Here is a 19,904-nt window from a genome sequence, read left to right on the forward strand (position 1 = left end):
TTTGGCTTCCATTTCTCTCCAATTTTGATTTTGCAGAATTTTAATCCAGAGAAAACAAAATGCTTTCTAGGGGTCAGAAGCAAATCCTTTGTCTGCAGTACTAGCATCTCCATATGGGCGCTGGCTTGAGTACTACCTGCTCTAGCTCCCTGCTAACAGCCCCAGAAAACAGCAAAGGATGGCCCAATGCCTTGGGAAACTCAGGCATGTGGGAGACCTGTTAGAAGTTTCTGGCTCTCAGCTTTAGTTACAATGGCCCAGCTTTGGCCATTGTGGCTATTTAGGGAGTGAACCAGACGACAGAAGATCTCTCTCTCACTATGTTCTCCCCCCACCCTCTTCTCTTTATAACTCTTTAAAGTAAAGTACATAAATGAATATTTAAAAAAAATACTTCCTAAAAGAAATTATGTAGTCTTGTGGCTCCAACAACAGAAAGGTCAAATCTGCCCATAGATTTCCTCATCAGCTAATACAGTTTCTGGTTAAGAAAAAAAAAAATCGGGCCCGGCGGCGTGGCATAGTGGCCAAAGTCCTCGCCTTGAACACCCCGGGATCCCATATGGGAGCTGGTTCTAATCCCGGCAGCTCCACTTCCCATCCAGCTCCCTGCTTGTGGCCTAGGAAAGCAGTCGAGGACGGCCCAAAGCTTTGGGACCCTGCACCCGCGTGGGAGACCCGGAAGAGGTTCCTGGTTCCCGGCATCGGATCGGCACAGCACTGGCCATTGCGCTCACTTGGGGAGTGAATCACTGGATGGAAGATCTTCCTTTCTGTTTCTCCTCCTCTCTGTATATCTGACTTTGTAATAAAAGTAAACAAATCTTTAAAAAAAATCAGCCATCTTATATGAAATATATATTATTTGTAAAACAATGATTTCATTCTAACCACTACCTTGCTGCATATTACCATACATTATTAGCAAGACAAAAATCTGGTTCAAGAAAGGTTGGTATACAGTCTCCATCTGTAAAAAAGCTTACTTGCATTAAAGTAAAAAACACCCCAACCAACCAACAGATCTGAGCTCTGCTTTAGGCACGTTCATCTGATCAGATTTACACACTCAATATACAAACAGAAAAAAATTTACAATTACGTTCAAGAATAATGGCTCACACAGCTACAGGCGACTGCATAGGTTGCCCTTTACCTAGGCAAGTATTACACTGCTGGGAGAAAAGCAGCAAGTAGCTGGTGGGCATTCTGGTTCTGGTTAATGCCAAATTTGTGTTAATAATACCAGTCTGCCAACATTTTTGCCCAGTCCATTAAAAAAAAGATTTATTTTATTTTTATTGGAAAGGCAGATAAGATTTATGAAGAGGAGAGAAAGACCTTTCATCTGCTGGTTCATTCCCCAAATGGCCACAATGGCCAGAGCCGAGTTGACCAAAACCCAGGAGCCAGGAGCTTTCTCTAAGTCTCCCATGTGGGTGCAGCGTCCCAAGGCTCTGGGCCATCCTCTGCTACTTCCCCAGGTCACAAGCAGGGAGCTAGATGAGAAGCAGAGCAGCCGGAACAGGACATAGCACCCACATGGGATGCCAGCGTTTGCCAGATGAAAATCTAGCCGTTAAACTACTGTTCTGGGGCCCGGTGGCATGGCATAGCGGCTAAAGTCCTTGCCTTGAACGCCCCGGGATCCCATATGGGCGCCGGTTCTAATCCCGGCAGCTCCACTTCCCATCCAGCTCCCTGCTTGTGGCCTGGGAAAGCAGTTGAGGACGGCCCAATGCATTGGGACCCTGCACCCGTGTGGGAGACCCGGAAGCGGTTCCCGGTTCCCGGCTTCGGATCGGCGCGCACCGGCCCGTTGCGGCTCACTTGGGGAGTGAATCATCGGACGGAAGATCTTCCTCTCTGTCTCTCCTCCTCTGTGTATATCTGGCTGTAATAAAATGAATAAATCTTAAAAAAAAAAAAAAAACTACTGTTCTGGGCCTGCCTAATCCATTTTCTTAAAAAAAAATGTATGTAGGGAAGTCAACTCCAGAGCCCAAGTTAGGGGGTGAACTGTGGATTGCCTGAAGAAGGGGATTTGGGGATGTGTGGAAGTAGGTTTTACCAAGGGAATATTGCACTCGCAGGTAAATGAGGAAGTTGAGATTTGGTGGTGTTAAGAGAGGAAATTGGAGGGCATGTCTGGATCAGCCTAATGTGCCTGCCCACATGGGAAATCTGGGCTGGATTTGGTGTCACTGCCCACTGCCTGCCAGTGCACACAAAAGCTAGGGTTGGAGGGAAGGTCTACTTGGCAGGGCTGGACCACAGTCCCCTGTCAGTAAGTGTTTGGCAAACGACTGGTCATGCAAGGCTGGGCCATGAACACCAACTGGTATGCAAGAGAACCAGGTCTGTGGACAGATCCGATAAGAGACAGGTAGGCTCACCTCGGTGGTTCTGCAGTACCTACTGATCTGCATGAGAGCTGGGAGGTAGTGATGGGTCCAGCTATGTATAATCATGCAACTCAGTGACCCTCCAAAGAAATGGGGTTTGGACCAGCCCTGGCTGGCCCAGGCTGCAGCACCTCTTTGTACACTCCAGAATCAGTTTCGGGGCTGGGTTGGACCACAGCACCCACCAGCACATGCAAAAGCTGGAACTGGGGGTGGACTATGCCCAGCAGGGGCCTAGCACTCACTGGCACAAGCAAGATGTGTGTCTAGGAGTGGATCTGGTGTGGGAACTTGGGAAAGTTCCCTACTACGCTGTAGTTCCTCCTTGTGAGAGACAGGACTGGGGGAAGGCTATACCAGGCACATTTGTACCACTCATTGGCAAGTATGTGACTGGCTTGGGGGGCAGGCCAGGTCAAACTGTATTATCCATTAACATGCACAGGAGCCAGGATGGGGTGTGGCCCATGCCAGGCTAGGCTGCAGCACCCACAAGCAGAAGTTGGAATTGAGGGGCCAGATGGGTCAGGCCAGGCTGTAGCATCTGATGGCAAATGCCAAGACTGATGGTGAGCCACACCAAGCTGGGTTCGAGTACCACCAAGATTCAGGCTGGGAGTGAGCCTGGCAGGGGAACCAAGGGGATCCTGCTATTAGGCTGTGGTTCCCACCAGTAAGCATGAGAGCTGGGGTTAGGGGCGGAATGGGCTAAACATGGTTGTAGCACCTCCTTGCATGCATGAGGGCTGGACTGGGCTAGGCCCCAGCACATACTGATCTACATGATAGCCAGGTTTGGGGGTGGGCCAGGTGGAGCTGAGTTGAGGTACCTGTCAGCGAGAGCCAGAATGGGTGCAAGCTAGTTGGGTGCACCTACCAGTGAGTGACAGGACTGAAGGCTGGCCATGTCAGGCTGGGTCAAGCACCCACCAGTGTGTGCAAGATCCACAGCTGGGTGTTGGTCTGATAGGGGAACTTGGGGAACTCTCTTATTAGGTCATATCTCCTGGTGGTGAGTTCAAGAGCTGAGGCTATGGACAGCTGAGGCAAAGCTAGGCTGGACTACAGCACCTATCAGCATACACATGGGCTAGGTCTGGGGGCAGATCAGGCTGGGTCAGTCTGGAGCACCTGCTAGCAGGTGCAATAACCAGAACAGGGTCCTGGCTGGGCTGCAACACTGGCCAGTTCACATGAGGGCTGGGACTGGGGGTGGCTGGACTGGGACAGGCTACAACACTTGCCAGCATAAGCTGGGACTGGGGGCAGGCAGGGCAGAGCCAGGCTGAAAGGCCCACTAGCAAATGCTGAGGTAAGACAGACCATGCCAGACTGGGCCGCAGCACCCAATGGCACATGAAGACCTAGGGCTAGGAGCAAGCCTGGTAGGGAAACTCCAGGGACCCCTTCTCCCTGCTAGATCACTGCTCTATCTGAGCATGAGAGCTAAGATTGAGGGTGGATCAGGCTGGGCAGGGCTGCAACACCTGTTGGGGGAGGACTGGGCTAAGCTAGGCACCCATTAGCACATGCAAAAGCCAGAATCAGTGTGGGCCACCAGGCTTTGTGGCAGTATCTGTTGGGAATGATTGCAAGTAGTGTCAGGGTAGACTACAGTACCACCTGGTAAGTACAAGACTCGGGAGTAGGAGTGGGCCTAGTAGGGGAACTGTGCGCATTCCTCTGTTGGGTTGCAGCTCCCATTGGTGAGCATGACAGTCAAGGCTGTGGTCAGGCCAGGATGGACAAGTCAACATCAGCACACGTGTGGGCTGGGTCTGGGAGTGGTTGGGTCTGAGCTTGTGTAGCAGAGCTGGTTAGGATGCTGGATGGGTCAGACTAAACAGGTGCATATGACAGCACGTGCAGGAACTGGGATTAGGGCAGGCCTGGTGGGAGATAGAGGAGGTTGCCCTGACTAGACTGCAGTTCCCACTGATGTGTGTTAAGAGCTAGGTTTGTGACACGCTGGGTTGGGTTAGGCCACAGCACCCATCGTTTGTTTGATAGGGCTGGGGTCACAACTGAACAGCCAACGCAGTCACTGATATGTGCATAGGGTTCCAGATACAGGGAACATGACAGCAAGCTCATCTAGGCCAGCAGAGGAAGTCGAGTGCCATGTCAGAGGATGAAAAGCAGAACAGGTTGGACATCTCTCCTGGCCAAGCTTCGGCATCAAGTATCTGCTCTGTGGATGCATTAAGGTGGACTGTCAACCAACAGACTTTAGAAAGATTTTCTCAACCCTTGAGCAATGAAACCAAAAATATCTTGGAATTTTCCAAATGATTCAAGTAACACCCTTGGAACATTATTCCCCTTGGGGGTCTCTAAGATGACATCAAATGACCGTCCCCCATCCCTGTGTCCTGATGTAGTTTGGCAGCAGGAATGCCCCTGTCCCTTACCTCTGCCCTCTAGCAAAAACAGCAGAAAAAGAAAAAAATTGGAAACATGTGTCCCCACCCTCCTCCCTCAAAACCTTGACCCTTCCCCACCCTGATTAGTGGCCCACATAGGCATACATCTAACAACATTAAAAATAAAATAAAGCACATATTACAAAATGGCTTACACATTTCTCAGAATAAAATCTGTAGCTTTTCATGTTAGTTTCTTGCTAGCATATGCTAACTTTAGCTATTGCCTCAATAATGATTAAAAAACACATCAAGGTTTCTACTTTGGTTCTATTTTAATTCATCATCATTTCAGACATTTATAGTTGTCACATCAATGTGTACAAGGGAGTAATAAGCATTCACAATCTTGTAAGTCTCCCAAAAGGGAGTAAAGAAACTGTCAACCCATCCTGCTAAGTAAACATGTTATGACAAGGTTTTCAGGAACTTTCCTTTGCAAAATTTAAGCCTTGGGATAGACAGCATTTACAATATATACAAAAATGAAAGAATTCCTAGAGGTTGACCTTTCATTACAGTATTTAATTATTATTACACAATTAAAGTTGTATCTTTAATTTTGTGCTGCTTTCAAACAAGAATAAACAGCAGGTTAGTTACTCATGAAAGATTACTAATGCTTAAATGAAGCTTTCTGAGATTATATTAAGAGAATCCTCAAATAAAGTTTTCTGAGACTAGATTAAAAAAAATTTAAACAAATTAAGAGGCAGGGCTGGCACTGTAGTATAGCGTGCCTGCTGTATTCCATAAGGGCACTGATCGGAATCTAGGCTGCCTTTGATCCAGCTCCCTGCTAATGTGCCTGAGGATAGTCCAAGGGCTTGGGCCTCAACACCAACGTAGGAGTCCCAGAAGCTCCTGGCTTCAGGCCTGGCCCGGCCCAAGCAGCGGAGTGAACCAGCAAATGGAAAGTTTCTCTCTCTTTTCTTTTTCTCCCTCTCTCCCTCCCTTTTTTTTCTTTCTTTCTCTGATTCTGCCTTTCAAATAAATAAAGCTTTCAAGGAAACTTAAGAGGCTTACAAATCAGGACATTACAAATAAATTTACAGAAATTGAACAATAGGCCCGGTGTGATGGCTCAATTGGCTATTGCTGCACCTCCAAGTGCCAGTATCCCAGATGGGTGTTGGTTCCTGTCCTGACTGCTCCACTTCTCTTCCATCTTACTGCTTGTGGCCTGGGAAAGCAGCAGAGGATGGCCCCAAGTCTTGGGATTTAGCACCCATGTGAAAGACCCAGAAGAAGCTCCTGGCTCATGGCTTCAGATCAGCTGAGCTCTGGCTGCTGTTGCCATTTGAGAAGAGAATCAGTGGATGAAAATCTTTTTCTGTCTCTTTTTCTCTCTGCAAATCTGCCTTTCCAATAAAAATAGACAAATCTTAAAACAGAAAGCAGCCAGTCATAAAAGACAAAAGTTCTATGCTTCCATTTATATGATATATTCAGAATTGTCATACATATAACTGAAATAGATTAGTAATTACTTAGAGTTTGGGAGTTCAGGGTCCAAGAAGTAGAAAGTGACTGTTAATATATACAGAACTGCTTTTTTGTGGTGATGGAAACTTAAAAGCTGATTGACGTAATGGCTACACAACACTGTGAGCTTACTAAAAACCATGGAATTGTACAGTATGTGAGTTATATCTCAATAAAACTTTAAAATGGTAAAGTAAAAATACGACAAAACTTTCTCAATGAATTTTCATCTTTCACATATTTGGGGAAAACAACATAGTAATTGTGTTTTTTAAATCCCCACACTCACGGGCATATAATATAATCAATATGACATGAAAATAATTAAAGTCAAGTAGGATTGGGAAAGTGCTGCTACAGCACACTTCTGCCAAGAACAGAGAAGTCTGAAGCCACTGTAATATCCTGAACTGAGTCAGCTCTGGTGTTTTTATCCATGAGACCTACTAGCAGCTAGGATGAACAGGATCATAGAAAGTCCTTGTGCCTCACAAGCAAAAAAGAAAAAAAGGGCAGTGAAGATGACACTGATGCTCATGAACTTGAAGTCATCCTCACAAATCACCAACAGCAGACGGACAGAAGGCTGCACTGCCTTGCTGTCCGCCTTGCTGAATTTCTCAACAATGCACTTGCCATCTGACTGGCAACTTTATTCATTTTAATTTATGATAAAGGACTGCTGTGGAACCTAAACTGGAAGAACAGTTTGAAGTGTCTGGTTACAGAATGAAAACCCCTCATAAATTAAAGTGCATGTGCGCACGCACACACACACACACACGTTTACACCTTTTTTGCTTGGAGAAATTGTACTGGCCTCTTCAGAGTGAACTTTGTACAAACCTCACTGCTCAGAAGCCATTTAAAGGTCCACAGAGTAAAAGTAAAATGTAGCTAGGATGAAGCCAAATTGTTGTTTCTTTGTATTTCTACTGACTCTTCCCCACTGTATCTCACCTGAGGAGTTCACTATACAAGAGCTAGGAGCCTGGCCTGCAGGCTGGTTGTATAACTGACTTTGTCCAGAACCTCAGCACACAGGAGAAGCCCAGACTCTTCTAACAGAAATAATGGAATAAGTATCCAGTAACACTGGGCTAACAGACACAAAATTAAGTTTGGGGGGGAGGAACCAAACTTAATTTGAGGCAAAAAATTCAGTATATGCCAATTAGAGAAGATCTACGTAGAGACTAGCTGCTGTTATTATTTCACTGTTCATGAATTTCATTTTTTTTAAATAAATGAAAGGCAGATGGGGGCTGACAACTCTTCTGTTGTGCAATGTTAAGTGAAAGTAAATGAAAACAGACAGACTAACCACAAGTCAGTTTAAAACACAATCAAACAATAGACTCAAATCATTCAACAATTTCTCTCCCTCAACTCTTCACCTCTGCTCCTGTCACTTATTTTCATGTAGACCTTATTCCTCATCAATTCACTCCAAGAAACTTTTAGCCCCACCAACAGGGCCCACTCCAAACTGGGTCCTGATCTGCATCCTGACTTCATGGGTCACTGGGAACTTTCTAAATCGGAGCCCTTAGAGGCAGGGCCCAAGTTGTCTGGGTCCATTCCTAATCATTCCAGACAACCTGTTCAAATGGGTGTGTTCCTAGGGGGGGGGGGGGCAGATGCCTTCTTGTTTGCCACAGTAATGGTACAACTCCGTTAGTTTACTCATAATACTACTATAACTCCTAGGCAATACCGAGTTGTAATGGTTTAAGTTTGGGCCACAATTGCTCCTCCCCACTGTGGTATGACCCCCGCTCGAATTATTAGTTTGTATTTGTTGACAAATGCTGCCCTCTCAAAGTTATATAACGCTTATTCTCCGTCCAACTTGCTCCCCCCACCTCCTGGAAAAATGATTTCCTCTCCCACTTGGTAAACCTATTCAGACACTACTTTGCACACACGCACCCACGCTGTCCACGAACCAAACCCGGGCTAAGGACAGGGCCACGCGGCAGACACAGGTCAGGGTTTTTTAGGGTGGCATGTGTTTCAGCCGGGGAAGCACCATTCTGCTTAACCCCAGAGAAAGAAAGTCAGCCAATTGCAAACACTAGGAAAAGCCGCTTTGCCTCCCGTCTACCAGGTGCCATGCAGGGCTAAGATCCATGTGTTGGGGACTTAGCGGAGCGCAGTGGGGACGCACGGATAATGCAAGAGCTGGTTTCGCCCGGGCAGAAGAGAAGAGCGAAGGTGGCCGGTGCACAGCACAACCCTGGGGGCTACCAACCCGCTCCCCCCCCAACAAGCAGGATCGGGGCACTTCCCGGGCTATTCCCGCCACGACACGGGACCGGAGCACTTGTCACCCCCACCCCCCGTCCGTGCAGGCAGCTCCGGGATTTCCAGGATCGGATCCACCCGCACCTCCCAAGGCCCGACATTCCTGCCCGGGTCCCGGCACTCACTCCAGCGATCTCCTCGGCGGAACAATCCAGCAAACTGTGGTCGATGGCCTGCAGCTCGGGCTCCAGCTCCGACGCCATCTTCTCTCCTCCTCCTCCCCAGAGCTAACGCCGCCCTAAGGGCCGCAGCTTCGGCTCAGTCCGGTCAGCCGCGACTGCCACCTCTGCCTCAGGCACGCAGTCCTGGAGCCGTCCGGGAGGCCACGGGTGGAGCAGGAGAGCGAGCGAACGGAGGGTGACGTGAACCGGGCAGGTGGGACGGCGGCCTACTGCACTGCCTCCCGGGCTCAGCGCCCAAAAGGCAAGTCACTGCCTCCTCCCTGACCCTGGAAAGGACACAGAAAAGCCGGGGCCTGACACCCTGACTGGACACTGCCGCGTCCCGCACCGGGAAGGGGGCAATAACACCCGGGAAGGGAAGTGGAGCACTCTGGGTACTGTAGTCGGCCCAGATTGAGAGGGTGGTGGCACTAATGAGAACACTCCGCCAGGGCATTGTGGGAGTTGTAGTCCATTTTTCCAAGGGGCGATTGGGTGAGTGGCAGACGGAAGGAGCAGGGCTTTCATGCACAGTGGGAATCATGGGAAGAAGCTAAGAAAAGAGGCGCCCTCCTAAGAGAGAATCCGAGGGCGAGATTGTGTGGGAACCGTAATTTAATGCCCACAATTTCATGCGTTCATTTCTGAATGAACACTCCGCCCCAGCTCCAGGAGAGCTGCGCGGCGTGTGGTAGCTTTCCAGTGCTGTGGAAGGCCAGCCTGTGGTGAGTTCACACATCTTTGTCAAAAATGAATGAATTACATTCTACTCTTCGTAGTTCCACGGCCCTGCTAATCCATCATCCCTTCACTCAGGTGGACAGCTCCCGCGTTTTTGAAGGTTTGGATTTGGGTTTTAAAGGCTTCAAGCAATGTAGCTGTGACCACGTATTAGAATGTATTCCAAATCTTGCTGACAGGTAAAGGAGGCTATCAAGGGAATTCAAAGTTTTATTCTTAAGAAAGACAGTCGAATACAGGAAGAAAAAAAAGAGAATGTGGAAATAACGGTCTCACCCACCTTCTTGTGAGCCCTTGACCCTCATTTCCCTAATCGACTATGTAAAAATCATCAAAAATAAAAAAATAAAAATAATTATTGTTACAAAAAAAAGGACAGTAGATAGTCAATGTTAGATAATCATTGTCAGATTTGATACACAAGCAAATTATGTTTTCGTAAGCTCATGATTGTCAACTGGGTGACTGGAGTTCTTCAATCACATGTTCAGTCTCCAGTTCATCAGAAAAATGCGTCTACATCAATGATCAGCTTATACAGTTTATCAATTGTCAATTGTTATCAATAATTTATACCCAGGAAGAAATTGAGAGTTACATCTAGGCAAAAAAAAAAAAAAAAGAAAAGTCTATCCTGGATCAAGTTTGAGACATATTTAAGTTGTTTTTAAGTAATACTATACAATTAACTTAGGGTTTTGTTTTTTTTGTCTTTTAAAGATTTATTTATTTTTGGGAGGGCCGATCGACAGAGAGAAGGTGAGACAGAGAAAAAGATTTCCTGTCCATTGGTTCACTCCCCAAGTGGCCACAAAGGCTGGAGCTGAGCTGAACTGAAACCAGGAACCAGGAGCTTCTTTCAGATCTCCCTGGTGAATACAAGGGGCCCAGTCTTTAGGCCGACCTCCACTGCCTTCCTAGGCCACAAGCAGGGAGCTGGCTGGGAAGTTGAACATCTGGGACATGAACTGGCTTGGAGTGGAGTAGTAGCAGAGACTTGAAGTGGAACTATGATATGGGATGCTGGTATTGTAAGTGGCAGCTCAGCTCTCTGTACCACATCAGTTCCTTAACTTTTTTTTATGGTCCTGGTGAGCTTTATTCTCATTTTTGACAATAAGGGCGATAGTGTATAAAATCAGAAATTCAAAATCAATAAGAATGTTTTTAGAAGGAAAACAGAAAACTTCCCATTTCTTTTACTCCAAATCCCTTCCACAAAAGAAAATTATTTTTTTAAAAGTTTGTTTTTATTTTTATTGGAAAGGCAGATTTACAGAGAGGAAGAGAGACAAAGATCTTCTGTTCACTGATTCACTCCCAAAGTGACTAGAAGGACTAAAACCGAGCCACTCCAAAGCCCGGAGCCAGGAGCTGCTTCTGGGTTTCCCATGCGAGTGCAGGGTCCCAAGGCTTTAGGCCATCCCCTTTAGGCCTTCATAGGCCACAAGCAGGGAGCTGGTGGGAAGAGGAGCAGACAGGACAGGAATCGGCACCTATATGGGATCCTGGTGCATGCAAGATGAGGACTTTAGCTGCTAGGCTACTGTGCTGGGCCTGAAAAAATAAATTTTAACACTTAGGATTCTTTCCAGAAAAAAAAAAAAAAAGAGCACATGTGCCTTTAGGAATATCCATAAACATTCTTTGGCGTTATTACTTTGTCTTTTTGCCCATCCTCCTTGCACTGATCTACTCTTCAGTTGAAATCATTTTGGAGGAAAACTAAGATTGTCACATCTGAAAGCCAGGACTGTTTCTGAGAGAATGCCCTAGCATGGAATTTAAGCCAGTAGAAGGAAGTATAAAGAGATTTTCATTCCTTGCCTTGCTATTGTCTTCCTCCTTTTACTTTTGGGCTGATTTTAATGTTCATTTTCAACGTTCTTTTCTGGGTGTTTAAGTTATTAACCTCTTTTTTTTTTTCAGTCCAGTTAAGACAGTCATTCATAAACTTAAGCATGTTTTAGAATTTGATAAAATGTGATTTGCAAGAGCCCACATGGTAGACCAGCATGGAATTCCTGGCTCCTGAATTTAGCTTGACCCAGACCTGGTTGTTGAGGCCATTGAGAGAATGAACCAGGGGTGGAAGATATTTGTCTTTCTGTTTCCTTCCCTTCCTCTCTATTACTCTGTTTTTCGTATAAATATATAAATCTTTTAAAAGAAAGAATAAAATTAAAGGTGTAGACATTTTTGTACTATTATTGCTGAAGACCAGCAAAATCGATTCCAAAATATGTTTCCTACACAAAAAGGCGTAGCTCATAGAACCAAGTGTATAAGGCAGCAGCAGTTGAATATCATCAATCTTTGAAAGATTGGCAGTATTCGGTAGTAGTCAAAGCCATTTCTCTGTCAGGCTGGTACATGTCCAGGATCTGTCTGCTGTATAAATAATCCTTTTTCCTGATATCCGACAGGATTTGAACCTGCAGCTGGACGGTATGCATGCAGACCATTTCTGGAATTTGCCTTTATACATGAGCTTCAGAATCAACATTGCTTGTAATGTTCTCTTTGTCCCACTGAGGATGGATGATCAACACGTTCTGGATTACTCACCTGAGCAGGAAGCTTCTGTTCCATTACCCCTGCTGTAATTCTCCACCAGACTTTCTGCTCCAGCCTGTCATGGAGACAAAGCCCCAGCTGCTGCTGCTTCGGTCTCTCTCCTCTCACTCTGGCTTCTCTCTCTGGATCTCCTGGAGGTTCTATTCACTCGCCACAGGGCTGGAATCCTGCCACATTCCCAGCTTTTTTCATCCTCACCCAGGATTTCTTCTTTGCTCTTCCACAACTAAGTCTGCCAGCAAAGGATTCTCCAGAATTTGCTCCAAAGCAGGTCAGTGTTAATCTCTCACATTTAACATCCTTGAAATGATCTCATTTGCTACATGTTACCTTCTCTGATCTTTCCAACTAGTTCTTTCTAGTGCAAAGCTGTAAATGGAGGCATCAATGCATACAATTCCAGTTCAGGGACCACTTTACTGATTTCTCATGGTAGGACCCCTGGTTCATTTTTTCAGGGGACACTTAGTAAGGTATGCTAGTCAAAGTGGTTGAGGGCCTGTTGTGGTGGCCTAATGGCTAAAGTCCCCGCCTTGCACACACCGGGATCACGTATTATTCTAATGGGTTCTGATACCGGCAGCCCCGCTTCTCATCCAGCTCCCTGCTGTGGCCTGGAAAAGCCCAAAGCCTTGGGATCCTGCATCTGCGTGGGAGATCTGGAAGAAGTTCCTGGGTTCTTAAGATCCGAGCAGCTCCCACTGTTGGGGTCACTTGAGGGGTGAATCATCAGATGGAAGATCTTCCTCTCTGTATCTCCTCCTCTCTGTATATCTGACTTAGCAATAAAAAAATTTTTAAAAATCTTTTCTTTTTAAGTAGTTGAAACATTTGCATTAAGACTTAATAGTCTAGCAAGCACAAAGTCTTCAAACTGGGTGTTTTGTCTTACACCCAGGAAAACACGGGCTAGTTTTATCTCTGTTGCAACAGCATGACATTCCTTCAGGCTCTAGGGCGGAGGACTCAGAGTTAACTGAGACTGCATACCAAGAACAAAATCTTCATCTGGGCTTTGTCTTTCCTTGGTTCTCATTATAACTACGCCTGTCAGGCCCCCTCCTTTCCAATGTTCCATTACAATGTACAGCACAGTGTTGTGGCGGTCGATAATTTAATCACAGTGATGGGTGCTGTTTGGACATTTCAGTTCACAAAGCAAATTCACTTTAGGAACAAGTTGCTGTTTCTAGCTTTTATCATGGAGCTGTAGATGAGTTCCTTACAAACCAGGGTCTGGAAGAGATAGCTGAATCTTCCAGGTGCTCACCAGCTCATGACTTCCGATTCCCTTTGGCAATCAGGGCATTCACCCCCTGGGCTCATTTTATATTTTATGGGCATGGCACATGGTCTGGGTGACAAAGATTCTTTAGTGTTTGATGACATTTGCTTGACAGACTACAGTACATCAAATATGAAAGCAATTATTCCTTTTTTTTTTTTTTAGTATATGTGCTGCCAAAGCGAGCACAAAAGCAATTATTCCTTCACATACCTTTCATTATGTTTCCTCCTTCTGGGGCTTTTGTGCGTGACTGTGCTTTCTCTTCTCCATGACTATTTAATATCTGTTATTTTCCTATATTTTTATATGTGCTTCATCCTAGATATATTTTATAGTCTGACGTTCATTCTTGAAGTGTGTCTAATCAGATAGTGTATTATCTATTGAGTTTCACGTTGAATAATTTCATTTCTCATTCCTGGAAATTATATTTAATTTCAATTTAAAGATTTTCATTCTTTTATCTTGCCTTATTATTTATGTTTCTATAGTTTTCCTTTATAGCTTTAAGACTTTCAGTATTGTTCATCAAATTGTCACATTATAAAGATCATAAGACACTATAATCTTATTTTTTGTGTTTGTTGCCCCTCGCTAGAATTGTTTCCTTTGTTGTTGTTGTTTTTAAAGATTTATTTTTATATTTATTTTTATTACAAAGTCAGATATACAGAGAGGAGGAGAGACAGAGAGGAAGATCTTCCGTCCGATGATTCACTCCCCAAGTGACCCCAACGGCCGGTGCTGCGCCGATCTGAAGCCGGGAACCAGGAACCTCTTCCAGGTCTCCCACGCGGGTGCAGGGTCCCAATGCATTGGGCTGTCCTCGACTGCTTTCTCAGGTCACAAGCAGGGAGCTGGATGGGAAGAGGAGCTGCTGGGATTAGAACCGGCTCCCATATGGGATCCCGGCATGTTCAAGGCGAGGACTTTAGCTGCTAGGCCACGGCGCCGGGCCCAGTTTTTTCCAACTTTCAACTCAATATTTCCACTAGTGGTGGGTGAAGATGATCTTCAATTTCACAATTGTGAAACACAAAGGAGATCCAGTGCCTACGTTGCTTATGGCCTGTGAAAGCAGAGGAGGGTGGCCCAAGTTCTTGGGACCCTGCACCCATGTGGGGGACCAAGAAGCTGCTGACTCCTGGCTTCAGATCAGCTCAGCTTTGGCTACTGTGGCCACTTGGGAAGTAAACCAATGGATGGAAGATTTTTCTTTCTGTCTCTCCTTGTCTCTGTATATCTGCTTTTCAAATGAAAAATATATATCTTTAAAAAAAAAAAAAACAGGGCCCAGCGGTGTGGCCTAGCAGCTAAAGTCCTCGCCTTGAACACACCAGGATCCCATATGGGTGCCGGTTCTAATCCCGGCAGCCCTGTTCCCATTCAGCTCCCTCCTTGTGGCCTGGGAAAGCAGTCGAGGACAGCCCAAGGCCTTGGGACCCTGCGCCCACGTGGGAGACCTGGAAGAGGTTCCTGGTCCGTGGCTTTGGATCGGCACAGAACCGGCTGTTGGGGTCACTTGGGGAGTGAATCATTGGACGGAAGATCTTCCTCTCTGTCTCTCCTCCTCTCTGTATATCTGACTTTGTAATAAAAATAAAAACAAATCTTAAAAAAAAAAAAGAAAGTTGGAAAAACTTTTAGAAATGTTTTCCTTTGGAGATATAAATAGAGCTGTTATATTCATGAAAGAAGAACAAGGGTCTGGGGTAAAAAGCTAAGAGCAAAGAAGTGGAGGCTAGTGTTGTGGGTAAGGCTCCATCTGCAGCACTGACATCCCATATGGGTACAAGGAACACTGGCTGCTCTACTTCTTATCCAGCTCCCTGCTGATGATCTGGAAAAAACAGCAGGAAGTAAGGTCCAAGTGTCTGGGCCCCTGGCACCCACATGGGAAACTGAGATGAAGCTCCTGGCTCCTGGATTCTACCAGGCCTTATTCTTGTCATCATCACCATTTTGGAAGTAAAGCAACAAATCCAGGTCCCCCTAGTGGGTGTCAGGAACCCAGCTACATGAGCTAATACCTAATGCTTCCAGGGTATGCATTAGCAGGGAGTTGGGACCCAGAGCAGGGCTGGGATTTGGACCAAGCAGTCTAGTAGAGAACACAGGTGTCTCAAGTGGCATTGTAACTGCTGTGCCAAACACCACCCATTTTTAGACCTTACAATTATGTAATAATTTTACATTCCCAATTGATTGACATTTTGCCCAAGTGTAGAATTTTTAGGTTGCGAATAATTTTCATCTCAAATTTTGAAGGCATTTCTCCATTGTCTTCGAAGTTCCAATATTGTTAAGAAATCTAAGCCATTCTGATTCTTGATCCTTTACATATGAATTGTTTTTCTATCTTTGGAAGCTAAAACGTTCTTTTTTATCCTTAAGGTTCACAATGATATGACTGATGTGGGTTTATTTCCATTTATTGGTACTGAGCCCTTTCAAGTTGAAAACCTGAATCGTTAAAATTAGGGAAGTTTTCAAAAATTAATTTTTTTTAAATTGGGATGGGTGCTTTGTGTGGTGATTAAAATATTGCTCATGGCAGCCACATGTCATTTTGGAGTGTTTGGTTCAAATTGCACTACTCTGTGAATCTACCTTCCTACTGCTGTGGATCTCAGGAGGCAGCCAGGTAATAGTGCAGGTCCTAGGCCCGATGTGAGGATGACGTAGACTAAATTCTAGATTCCTGACTCTGGCCTGGCCTAACTCAGACTTTTGTAAGCATTTAGGGAGTGAACAGGTGGTTGGAACATCTTCCCATAGTCTCCCTCACCTCTGCCTTTTAAATAACACAATAATAATAGTGATACATTTTGAAGTGATGTTCTCTCTTGTTTCCATTTTTTCATGACACTCTGGAGCTAATCTTTGATTCTTCTTACTTTTCCTATGCCTATTTCTTAGTCTTTGCTTTTCTTTCCAGGATTTTTATCTTCAATCCTGGCAAAGAGGTGTTTTTTTTTTTTAAATATATGTATTTATTTATTTATTATTACAAAATCAGATATACAGAGAAGAGGAGAGACAGAGGAATATCTTCCATCCAATGATTCACTCCCCAAGTGAGTGCAGTGGCTGCTGCTGTGCCAGTCTGGAGCCAGGAGCCAGGAATTTCCTCCAGGTCTCCCACGTGGGTGCAGGGTCTCAAGGCCTTGGGCCATCTTCGACTGCTTTCCCAGGCCACAAGGAGGGAGCTGGATGGGAAGTGGAGCTGCTGGGATTAGAACTGGCGCCCATATGGGATCCTGGCGTGTTCACCTCATCTTGTAGGTTGTGCTGCTTCCCAGAGGGAGGGAATCATTCACATACGTTGAGGGTGCACCTTTGCTGTCAACAGTCATGGTGAGAGGTAACAGAAGCAGAACTGCTAGACCAATCAGAAAAGGGAAATCCAATCAAAGCTCTCTTAGTGGCTCTGAATTTGTTTTGTTTACAGTCATGGTTATTGTTTCCTGGCCTCCCTTCCTCTTTATGATTTCATGACCAGATAGTTCGCAATTTACATACCCTTTTGTTAAAAAGGTGTTTTCATTTTTACTTTAACCTTTCTGGTGAATTGTGAAATTGTAAGTTCCAGTCCCAGTTTACTCAGTGAATTATCATCAGATCAGTTACTGACATCAAGGGAAATTTCATTTTACACTCATATATTTACTTGGTATTCTTACCAATTCATACTTCTTTTCCCATTCTTTGCCCCAGTTCTTCACTTTGCTTTCTCAAGGCAAAGTTCAAAACTCTTCAGGCAGCATTCCCAATATACTGGGGGTTTGGCCCATTTTTTACTGGATGGTTACCTGCACCTCATTACTTTTGCTAATCATTTGTTCTTGCCTTTTGTGGGGTTGTGTGATGGGGAGCAGTCATTGTGAGAGTAAAGGTCTTATAAAGGAGCTAAAGTCTTCCTCACGTATGTTTCCAAATTGGTAGAAAAAATTCTCAGCTACAAAAATAAAGGATCAAGGATCTGGCACAATGGCTCAGGCTAAATCTTCACCTTGCAAGTGCTGGGATCCCACGTGGGCACCGGTTTTGTGTCCTGGCTGTTTCTCTTCCCATTTAGCTCCCTGTTTTTGGCCTGGGAAAGCAATTAAGGATGGCCCAAAGCCTTGGTAACCTTGTACCCACGTTGCGGACTCTTCAGATTGGCTCAGCTCCAGCTGTTGCAGCCATTTGGGAATAAACCAGCTGATAGAAGATCTTTCTGTCTCTCCTCTCTGTAAATGTGATCTGCCTTTCCAGTAAAAACAAATAAGTCTTCAAAATGAGGGGTCAGTTCCTCTATACCCCACCCCCTCTTTTTTTTTTTTTAATCTGCTTGGGAGTGATGGGCTAATTGAAAGGACTCTTATTTTATAGCCCATTCTTTTTTAAGTCCATTTGACTTATAACCTCATTCTTGAACCACTGTGGCTGTGGAATCCTGTTTCCAAATCAGGTGCTGAAGAATCAGGGATGCTGTATTCTACACTGTAGCCTAAGAGTTGATGCCATCATGGTGGCCTTTACTGAACTAAGCTTTAATTGTTGTGAGGACCGACTTTCGGCCAGGATAAACTGGGCCACAGTGAGATAGCATCTCTCCTTCAACAGTGGATGGGGCCCTTCCTTACCTACAGACACAGCAGTGGCCAGGACAAGGCCAGCCAGGGGCCACTGAAACAGCATGCTGGCTGTCAAGGAACTGCACCTTGATGTAGGGAGGCGGCGTCTACTCTATGCATGTGTTCATTTGCTTCCCTCCCTCATCAGACTGGCTCCTACTTTGTTCCACGGGATTCCTTAACCAGGGAACTGTTGGCATGCACATGAGCAACTAGGAGCTGAATTTTGTCAGAAACTCAGGTTGACTGCCAATAGCCCAGCCTGTGTTCTAAACATTGACCATGGTCCACGAATTTGAATACAAGAGGGAAATAATCCAGCTTCAAAAGCTGGAGAGCCTACTTGTACTTCTGCCCACTAGGGTGAGGCCCACTCATCCTGCTATGGAAGTGTCCCCTCTGCCCAGCAAGGTGCCACTCGAAAGGACAAATATCGTGTGTTTTCTTTGATGTAAGGCAGCCTTCATGCAAAATACAAAACTAATAGATATAAAGGTAAACATACATATACATATATTGTCATGGATGAATTGTATAATGAAGACTAGCATACCAAAGTGAAGATTCATTACGGTATGCATCTCTACTCCCAAATAAAATAAAAGGAGGCCTCCCAATGAAACTGTTAAACATATCTTGACAATCTGATACTAGATTTTCAACCATTGCCTATACCTACAATGCCATGATACACTTAAATAAAATGGGCTTGCCGAAGTGCTGTATTATTGTAATAACATAGGGGAAAACAGTTTGTATGGCAGGGAGAAAGGAGAGAGAAGAATGGGAGGTTGAGGGGGGAATCCTTATAGCTACAAAATCGTGTAATGGAAAATAATTTTTAAAAAGTGTTAAAATAGAAAAGACTGTTCCCAATGCTGGCGGTTTGACATGCGAGTAGCTGAGCACCCGCACATCCCGCAGCCACGGGGCCATGCCGCTGCGAGGCTGCAGGGGGCGCGCATGCCCAGGGTTGGCCGCTGCAGAGCCGGAGGCGAGGCCAGGCTGCTCCCGACTCACCCGGGACTTCTCCCTGAACAATGGAGCTTGGCCGTTTGCTGGACCGTGATGGATTCCCGCTGCGCGAGTTGGGACTCAGGAGGACTCAGGGTCCTTAAGCAGCTGGAACTTTCCATGGAAAGCACGGTGGTCTGGTTCCTGGGGTCCAGAAGCCAGAGATAAGTCTGTGCCCTCTCATGAATCCCCCGAAGGCTCCTTTGGTTAAAGAGACACACACCTCGGTTCGGATCCCATGATAGGGAGCCAGAGGAAAGGTCGCACCATTGTCTGCATGGCTTCTCAGGCAGCGGCTGACTCAGGGCTCCAGTTAATGATGTGTTCCTTTTAAGTGAAAAAATATGGAGGAGGCAGAGCTTTGGGCACAGTTGCCTGGATATGTGTAGATTGCCTTCAGGATCTGCATTGGGTCATCAGTTGAGATCCTGCCTTACCAGTTTTATAGCACAGCTAGGCAATTGCTCTTTCACTGGGTTAGAACCAAAGGAATGGCTGACCTTGCTGAATGAAAGGCGAATCACATGCACGGTTGTCAGCTTTAGCAAATATGATGTGGGACATCCACTTGAATTCGAACTTCAGAGATGGAATAAATGATTTTTACAATTGTAAGTATGCCCCAAAGATTACATCTGGTATACTTAAGCCAAAAATTCGTTCATTTGTTTTTGGAACTCAAATTTAAGTAGATTTTTTTTTTCTGGCAGCCCTGATACAAACACATCTTAATCTGAAACACCTTATACCACTCCACAGAGATGAACCGCTAGTAAGAGTTTTGGATAGGGGCTGATCTTTGATTCAGGGCTTCAGTTCCTGCCTGGGACAAGCCCATCCATGTGGGAGTGCGTTTGTGTATCCGGGGACCGAGCAGATGATGG

General features: G+C 45.5%; 1 protein-coding gene across 7 annotated transcripts in view; it reads right to left on the reverse strand.

Moving 5' to 3' along the window:
* Nucleotides 1–9,153, reverse strand: part of UBR2 (ubiquitin protein ligase E3 component n-recognin 2) — a 126,725-nt gene extending 117,572 nt beyond the window's left edge. For 5 of the 7 annotated variants that reach the window (XM_058662903.1, XM_058662896.1, XM_058662884.1 and 2 more), the window contains exon 1: nt 8,746–9,152. Coding sequence is in view for 5 of the 7 variants with exons in the window: in XM_058662896.1 (XP_058518879.1) it covers nt 8,746–8,823 (78 nt within the window). In the remaining 2 variants the exon portion in view is untranslated. Of the gene's footprint in view, nt 1–8,745 lie in introns of all 7 variants that reach the window. The other 2 variants (XR_009245273.1, XM_058662917.1) reach the window with 2 other exon arrangements.
* Between the last annotated feature and the right edge of the window lie 10,751 nt (nt 9,154–19,904).

This window comes from Ochotona princeps, chromosome 1 (assembly GCF_030435755.1).
Source record: "Ochotona princeps isolate mOchPri1 chromosome 1, mOchPri1.hap1, whole genome shotgun sequence".
Classification (NCBI taxonomy): Eukaryota; Metazoa; Chordata; class Mammalia; order Lagomorpha; family Ochotonidae; genus Ochotona; species Ochotona princeps.